Source organism: Zingiber officinale, chromosome 2B, assembly GCF_018446385.1.
Source record: "Zingiber officinale cultivar Zhangliang chromosome 2B, Zo_v1.1, whole genome shotgun sequence".
In the NCBI taxonomy this organism is placed as follows: domain Eukaryota; kingdom Viridiplantae; phylum Streptophyta; class Magnoliopsida; order Zingiberales; family Zingiberaceae; genus Zingiber; species Zingiber officinale.
In genome coordinates, this window is record NC_055989.1 from 2,073,147 (window position 1) to 2,082,379 (window position 9,233).

General features: G+C 35.4%; 1 protein-coding gene across 1 annotated transcript; it reads left to right on the forward strand.

Moving 5' to 3' along the window:
• The first annotated feature begins 5,440 nt into the window (after nt 1-5,440).
• LOC122045043 lies at nt 5,441-8,693 on the forward strand. Its single transcript, XM_042605092.1, has 3 exons — nt 5,441-5,596; nt 8,107-8,266; nt 8,357-8,693. Exons 2-3 carry the CDS (start codon nt 8,108-8,110, stop codon nt 8,402-8,404), a joined length of 207 nt encoding a protein of 68 aa, XP_042461026.1. The 5' UTR covers nt 5,441-5,596; nt 8,107; the 3' UTR covers nt 8,405-8,693.
• The last annotated feature ends 540 nt before the right edge of the window (nt 8,694-9,233 follow it).

Below are 9,233 nucleotides of genomic sequence, written 5' to 3' on the forward strand. Positions count from 1 at the left end.
CCGCGCGAGCTTGTGTATTAAAGAAGAATGAAGGAGGAAGAAAATGCTAGTGATTAGGTCAGGAGGTAATAGCGGAGTCAGCCCGGGTAATTTACTCGGGCTGTGCTTCTTGAGCATTGATAGCGACATAAACTAGTCTCCTCTGTCTATCGATGTCAAAGCGATCATCTAGCTAGTCTCCTATTGAGGCGGATATTGACTACAAGTTGGATAACTACATATATGGCTCTGCCCTTGCAGAGAGGGGTCCCTGCACAAGAACTCCGAAGCTCAAGTTTGACAAGAAGCTGAAGAAAATAGTCGATAACAAGGATGATGAACATTACATTCTAATAGTAAAGTTTACCGGCACTTGTAGGTCGAGACCTCTTATAATGTTATTTTCTCTCTACACGAATATCAATGTATTTCTAAAATAGGACAAACCAATTTGATACACCACAGTATTTCCTAAATTATGCCCACCATCTCTATACTGTATATAGAAATTTCCGTTGTACGAATCACATAGGGGAGTGAATTCGCTAGAGGGGAGTGAATTATAGTTTATATTTATTTTAAGAATTAAAATTTTTAAAAGAAATAATATACTCATAATTTAAAAACAACATTTGACAGTTGACATACTAAATTTAATAAAAATAATATTTTTCCAATAAAAAATAATTTATAAAATATTACTGACAATAAGTCTCAAGATTAATAAAGATTAAAAAAATAATGTTTTAAAATTAAAATTAATAAAACCCATTTATAAGAAATTTTAAATAATCTAACAATTTTATCACTTTACATTAAAAATTGATTTTTTTATTTTTATACATTTATATATATATATATATTAAATATAAAGGTTTTAATAATTTTGTACCTACTGCTATAACTATAACTACATTAACATAATAGTAACAGTTATGAAATTATAATTATTATAATAATACTATTGACAGATGGAACATAATAATACGAAAACAATATATTGGAAGTTAATTAGGTAATTATTGAAGTAAATGTGAAACATTTACGGCTCCTCTGAAAAGGTAAATCACAAGGATATTTATTTTTTACATAGGAGGTCCAGTATCGATGTATTTTACATCTATTGAAAATTAATAATTCGTAATAGGTAGGATGGTAAATGAATTAAGTATTTGTAAATAAATTTAGTGCTCGGCTTGATAAAAGTTTACTTATATTCGTTTAATATACATAAGATTAATTAAACAAACAAATTTGAACAGCTTGTTAAGCTAAACAAACAAGCTTGAACATATATGTGTTCAGTTCGTTAATATTCGTAAATAACGTTTGTGAATAACGTTCATGAACAATATTCATGAATCATATTCATTAATAAAACTCTTTTCAATATGCTAAATAAATAAAAATAAATAAAATAAAAAAATAAATTTAAATTATGAAGCTCAATAACCAATCAAACAACTAAAAGTTTCAAACAATCAACAAGCTTGAATTGAGAGCTAGATAACTGTTGGATCGTGAATTCGCTAAAGGGGGAGTGAATATCGATTAAAATAAAATCATTTATCGAGTTAGAGCGCACATCGGAAGAATAAAATTAGAGCAAAGCTAACAGGAATCGATTTTACTTAGTTCGGAGCCTTTGTCGACTCCTACTCCAAGGCCCACACTCGTTGAGTGCTTTCGACGGGCAATCCACTAACAATTTGTTAAAATATTACAAGTGAAAGTACAAGAGTTTTTAAAGAAGCGATATGACAACAATAAGGAAAAGAAAAAATAGCGCGTTGTCGGAGAAGTTTCGTAGCATCGCAGGAGCACAGTACAGCAAAGCAAGCGTTGGAAGACGTTGTAGTGAATTGATTTTTGCTCCAGGGCTCACTCTCCTTATATAGGAGGCTCCGGGCTCCTGGAGTGTGACGTAGCCCAGCTAACCATAGAGCTCCACATGACGAAGCGGTGAGGAGGATAAAGTTTGCACTCCGAGCGCCCGAACCTCCGGGCACCCGGATCCCTCCCCGGGCGCTCGGACCCCATTTTCCAGTAGCTTCAACTCCCTGCAAGAAAATGTTAGTCCAAAGCATAATGCAAATTATATTACCCTGCAAAACAAAGTGTTAGCACAGTTATAATAATCAAACAGAGTATTAATTAGATTTTGTCTCACCGAGATCGAAATCTAGTCAAGATCTCAACTTAGAGTTCCGAAATGGTTCTAAGTTGGATCGACACCTAAGTTCCCTTTCCGAGAACGCGTCCTCACAGTCACTCCCCTCTAGTGACTTACCTTAACTTACCTACCAGACATCCGGTCAGCCTTTCGACCTGTCTGGACTTCGTACCAGGCATCCGGTCAGCCCTTCGACCTGTTTGGACTTCATGCCAGCTATCTAGTCGGCTCGTTGACCTAGCTAGGCTTCGTGCTAGACATCCGGTCAGCCCCGTCGACCTGTCTGGACTTTGTGCCAGCTATCTGGTCGGCCCGTCGACCTAGCTGGGCTTCTCCTGCACACTTGGTCAAAGCGTTAGACCACAATGAAACTAACTTAACCTGCTTTGTCATTCATCAAAACTTGAGTTAGACCGTTAGTGCTAATCGCACCAAAAATAACATCTAAACGAATCAAGTTCGAACCAAGCTTGAATTGAGAGCTTGATAACATCTAAATAAACCAAGCTCAAGCCAAGCTTCAAACAAGCTTAAGCTTATAAAAAATAAATCAAACCAAGCTTGAACACACATTTTAGCTTGGATCATTTTAAGCTCAGCTCGATTTGACTTGGTTACCTTATCAAACAAGCTTGAACACCCCAAAATTCGGCTCGTCTCAGTTTGTTTACAACCTTAGTAATAGGGTAACTATTAAAGTAAAAAAGTGATATCACTCCCCCTAAATAATTTAGTATCATTAGTCATATGGTAAAATATGAATAGATAAATTATGGAGGTATTTTATCTTAATACACCAACCCTTTATATTACGGAGGTGAGGTATCTTATAAGAAATTTTATATCCGTTAAAAATTAATTTGATGATCTATTAAAGTAATATCTATATAAGTAACTCATAGACATATGGTGTCATAAAGGCGACTACGCTCGTCCCAGCGCCCCTGCCAACTCATCCTAGGGCCTGTTGACCTCTAGAGTTTCGATGTTTGACAATATGACCAAGGGTTAACCCAAACAAGACTTGATGTTTGGGAGAAAGAAGTTTAGTCAGGGCTAGATGACTAGCAAAGGTAAGTTCTAACCAAAAGCTAGACGGTGGAAGTCCCGATGAGTGAAGTCGGACCTCAGTGAGTGAAGCTAGGTGGTGGAAGTCCCGGTGAGTGAAGTCAGGCTCTAGTGAGTGAAGCTAGGTGGTGGAAGTCCTGGTGAGTGAAGTCATGCCCTAGTGAGTGAAGCTAGGTGGAGGAAGTCCTGGTGAGTGAAGTCAGGCCCTAGTGAGTGAAGCTTGGTGGAGGAAGTCTTTGTGAGTGAAGCTAGGCAATGGAAGTCCTAGTGAGTGAAGCTAGACAACCCTAGGGAGGTAACCCTAAGTTTAATTGTACTGTTTCATTTATTGTACTAACTTAGTGTTGCAGAAGAAGCCCAGACTGGTCAACGGGCTGACCGGATGTCTGACATGAAGTCCAGCTAGGTCGACGGGCTAACCTGATAGCTGACACGAAGTCCAGACGGGTCGACAGGCTGATCGGACATTTGTCAGGTAAGTTAAGGTAAGTCACTGGAGGGGAGTGACTTGGTGAGGACGCGTTCTCGGTTAGGGAACTTAAGCGCTGATCCAACTTAGAACCATTTCGAAACTCTAAGTTAAGATCTTAACTATATTCCGGTCTTGGTGAGACGGAATCTAATTACTATTCTTTTTCTATGGCGCTAACTTTTGTTTTGCAGGGTAGTATAACTTTTATTTTAGCTCGGACTAACGTTTTCTTGTAGGAGAAGGACTTTTTGGAGAAAAGTGGTCCGGGCGTCCGGAAGGCAAAACTTATCCTTGACAGCTTGGACCGCGCTGATTGATCCAACGACGTCATGGTCCAGGATTCCGGAAAGGATCCGGGCGCCCAGAGCCTCCTATATAAGGAGGGTGAGTCCTAGAGCAAAGAACACAATGACATCTGCTCTACTGCGCTGTGCTCCTGCGACGCTGCGAAGCTTATCCGACAACATGCTCTTTTTCCTTTTCTCTATTGTTGTATTTCTTATTTAAAGTTCTTGTACTCAAATTTGTAAATCTTTTACGAACTATTAGTGATTGTCCAACGAAAGCACTCGACGAGTGTGAACTTTGAAGTAGGAGTCGATCAAGGCTCTGAACTAAGTAAATTGGTTCTTGTTAGCATTATTTATTTTTATTTTTCCACTGCATACTCTCTATGAACGTTTTTTCGATCAATATTTATCCTCCCTCTATCAACTTTCACGATCCAACAGGGTCAACATGAAAAAAAGTAAATCATGAATGTCTATTAGTATTTAGAATAGTAACTGACGCATAAGAAAGATATTTATCTCAACTATATTAAAATTTAAACCTTATATTTTATAATTATAATATTTAATAGGCTAGAGACGTTAGATGCTGGTGGAGTTAGACATACTGTTGTTTAAAGATAAGAGAAGAGACTTTAAAAATATAAAAGAGACATCCATTAAAAAAAAATAAGAAAAAAACACATAGACACCGTTTTTTATTTGTTCCTAATTATTTTCATGAGCTTCAATTTGGTTCATATTTGAATTTTATTTGTTAAGATATTACCGAAAATTTTAATTTCACCTTATTTAATTGTTTAATTTGTATTCCTCAATTAATTAGTCTTTAATTTACAAATAGTATATGTATATAAATTAAATATTTGATTTTAAATATTTATTAGGGCATTCACAGTAATGAAATTTCTACCTTAGTTTTTTATTACCATATCTGTATCACGTCAAAAATAAAAAATTTCACACATCTCTCCACTATAAAAAAAAAAAAATCTCTAACTAATTTTTATATTGATCTCACACTTTTTTATTATATTTTATTTTATATAAAAATAAAATTTAAATTCATAAATTATCATTAAATAATATTAATAATTACAAAATAAATTACATTGTTTGAAATAAAAGATTTAAAAAAAAATTATTAACTATTTGAATTTAAATTAAAATAATTATATTAATTAAAAATAAAAAAATAAAAAAACGAAGAAATTGGGAGTCGTTTCTTTCTGAAAATGAGGGAACTCCTCCCACTCCTTCTCATCATCTACCATGTCTGGACATGGGAGTTCTTATAAATCAATTTATCTGTATTTCTCAAAAAATAAATTTTAAAAATCTAAATTATCAAAGAAAAGTTAATAATTGAGGGACAAAACAAAAAAAATCGGAGAATAAAAAATTGGAAGGGAGACAAACATGAGGGTTCAATTGTAACTCTCCCTTTGACTTTTTCAGATTCATATCGACGGTCGAGATCATCTTTCGCATTATATCAAGGCTCGGGACTTCCTCTCGCGTAAATACCAGATCGGCATCGCTGAAAACCCTCGTTCTCGACAGCCCGGCCGCCGATTCTCGTCTCCTCATCGCCTTCTGTTTCAGAGATCGCGAGTAATTCTCTTTTCCTTCTCTTTATCTTCGATGCTTTTCCCTAGTTATTGGATCTGTAGATTGGGGTTTTACGCCATCGCAGGAGGCGGTTGGATTTTTGTTTATGTAGTTGTAGATCTGAGCAATATCACTTTGTTTTTTTTTTTTAATTTTTTAATTTTTATCGACTTTATTGATCATATTTCGCGTGATTCTTGTCAAGATTGTGTGGATCTGATTAGTTGTCTGATTTGTTGGTTTTATCCGTACGTTGTTTTATATATTTTCTCTGTTTTTATATATATTTTCTAGCGATGTGCTCACTAATTGGAGGTTTTGCTATAGGCTTGATTGGTGTTGATCAAACAATAAGTTCTGAATATAGTGTATCCAGGAATCTTAAATTCCAGTTGCTTTGCTTAATCTTATCCTTGGCTCACAGTTTAATCGGTGAGAAGAAAAGCTATTGTCATTTATCCAAACCTACGAATCTTTCTTCAGAAATGGCCGTCTAAGTTGAAATTCGGTGTTGTATGATTTGGCAGTTTCTGGTTTGATTTGGAGGTCCAATCAAAAAATTCCCTTTGATACAAAGTCGTCATCCTTTAGTAGAGGCTGCAACAATAATTTCTGATTTGATCCATTTATGCTTATGATTCTGATTTATCATTAGTTACAAAGTTAATGATCGGTGTTATTTAAGGAACAAACAAGTTTGCATTCAGGAGTTAGATTGCTTAGAGCTGGCTATCACCTAATTTTGATTGAGGGAAACTTGGAAGGGTGTATGAAATTATATAATACTATCGCTAGATAAATAATACACACATACAATTATTTGATAAATAATGCATAATTATTAATGACAATGATACGATCTTATCACCACTCTCAAATAATAATAATAATAATAATAATAATAATAATAACTGCAATTTGTTAGCTTATATAATTTTGTTAACTATCTGATTAGTATTTGTCTGATGAAAATAATGATATTAATCTGATACTAATTAATAGATCTGTTTCTAGTTATCCGATTATAGTTTTCATGTTATTTTAGTTTTTATGTATTCCAATACATTCATCCTAGTGAATGGCCTGTACCTTTTCAGGGCATTGGGTTGACTTGTCTTAAACTATTTTATAGTCAGACTTTATTTATTTATTTTTTTTGTGGTTTCTAAAAGTCCTTCAAAATAATTCTTGTTTTATGCATTATTATAATTGCATAATTGGATGTGAAATCCATCATCCCTACCCAAGATACAACTTATTTGCTGCTTTATAGGTCATTTGGTTTGGGGTTTATTTGTAGTTCATGGTACGAATTCACCTCTTCTATTTTTGATTGCATCAAGTGAGGAGGTCATGAATAGTGGAAGAACTTCTAAACGTGTGATTATAGGTGACAGAAGATATCATTCTCTAGAAGCAATTTGGCTTGTCACAACCTATTCCTACCTGTATTCTGTAATCAAGTCTCCTATCTTAGTCTTTTTTCTCTATCAATCAATGTGGAGGAAACTAGAAAAGGACCTGAAATTTAATCACTGTATTTTTTTTCATCCTTCTGCATTCACTTTTGATAATATATTTTGTCAATCAATTGATATAGTTCTTGTGATGCACCTGTAAGATGGTTTGTACTTTGCATCTCGTCATCTTTCTAGGTCAAGTTGAATTGTTTAATAATATTCAAAGTGTAATCTGACTAAAATGGAAACTTTTTTTTGACTCCGTTGCCTACAAATTTAGTCCATGTATAGTAACGCAGCCTTTATTATTTGAATATTATGTGGCTTATTTTGTTCAACCAAGGTATGCCTAAGTAGTATTCATTTCCAAATTCTTTTGTTTCCATTTCAAACATTTGCAAGTGGAAATTGACCTTTAGATTAACCATTCTGTAGACCTCCTAATACAGATACCCTTTCTTCATTTTGATTCTACTTATCGATTAATGCTTTAGACTTATGCCCTTTTTATGTGCTTCCCTTATTATTCCATTCATTTTTTTTTAAAAAAATTCAAACACTTCTCCAGTTCATTCTGAAACAGTATTATGCCCTTCCACTTATTGTGATTCTAGGTTTATAAAATGTATTTATCATTTAAAACTGTCCATACCTGTTATGTTGCTTAAGGCACTCTTCCCTCAAGGTTGCATGATGGTGATGGGTTGTTCTGTTTAATACTACTTCTGTTGCATTAAAATAGTATGTTTATGTAATTCTTTAATTCAGTTGGTGACTAATTTGTTTGCCAAATATCAGTTAAATTGGTTTCCAGTAATCAGTGGTTAAAATTTTGTGATTGTGAACTGAAAATATGCACGTTGATTTCTGTGATCCAGTGTTAATGTAGATTTCGGTTGATCTTGCGATCTATCCGACATGTTTTTCCTTTGCCATACCTAATTTGACAGACAATATCCTAGACGCCCTAACCTCAATTATACCCCTCATATTGGTTATTTAGGTAGCAAATTCCATGTACCTGCTCATTTATTTGGTCTGGTGATTTTACAGGATGATGACAGAAGCACCTTTCTTGCCGAGGGAGAGGCTGAGGAAGCACCAGGAGTACTTCCAAAATGCTCACAAACACACATACCTGAAGGGGCGGTACGATAAAATAACTTCGGTTGCGATACCACTGGCACTAGCAAGCACCGTCATTGTCCTCATTGTCCGTCTTTGGTTTCGTCTGATCTTTTCTTTTCCATTCGGCAGTGCATCTTTCAGCTTGTTATTTGAGTAAACCTTGTGTTGTAAACAGGGCCGCGGGATGTACAACATGGCCAACGGGGTCGGGAAGAAACAATGAACCAAGCACTCTCACAGCATCAGGGATTCTATCCTCTTCCTCTTTATTTTCCTCCTCGCAAAGTATGGGTTTTCCATTAGCATCAATAATGAAAACACAGCTTTATCTTTCCATGAGCATGGATGCTCATCTTTCTTTCAAAGTCAATGGGTGATCTTGTGTAGTTGTGCCCAAAACAATTTGTGCAAATGCGACCTTTTGCCCTCTCAAAAGCAACGCTTTTAGTTGGAACTTTTAACTGCTTAATTATATGAGTAAAAATTAAGAAAGAATCTTATAGTTTTTTAAATTTCTTTTGATTTTTGTTTTGGAGGAAGAAGTTGAACTTGTTGTTTGTCTATGTTGTGGGAGAGACGTAAATATCGACATGATAAAATACAAACCTTGATGTCTGCTTATATGCACCACACATATTACATATATCTTACCCTTTGTGTTTGGCACACACATAAGCATTTATTTCGGTTCGCGATGGTTGAGGAGCTAGCTAGACTCGGAGCAAAGTGCACACTTATTCCCGGACCCAACCTGAGCTCGATTGTTGCCTACCGCAGTGGCAGGAGTCGAAGCTCAAAGTCACAGGGTCTGTGGGTGATGTATCATCTCCGAGCCAAAGGGAGAAGCTTATGGAGTCCGTCAAGTCGATATTTGACTCAAAGCTTAATATTCTAGTAACTACTTGCTCAATCAACATCTTAACTATGCTTGTTGTTATGGCAGCTAGTGAAGAATGAGAAGTTTGTTAGAGAAGAGACTTATCGCATGCCTCTTGGTTCTCTAGGCGAGCCAGAGGATGTGTCGGGCGTTGTGGCATTCCTTTGCCTTCCTG

What these genes read in the sequence shown, in the direction of transcription:
- LOC122045043 (XM_042605092.1), top strand. Translation starts at nt 8,108, where the DNA reads ATGATGACAGAAGCACCTTTCTTGCCGAGGGAGAGGCTGAGGAAGCAC. An exon ending in GCACCGTCATTGTCCTCATT is followed by an intron (nt 8,267 to 8,356) that starts GTCCGTCTTTGG and finishes TGTTGTAAACAG; the next exon opens with GGCCGCGGGATGTACAACAT.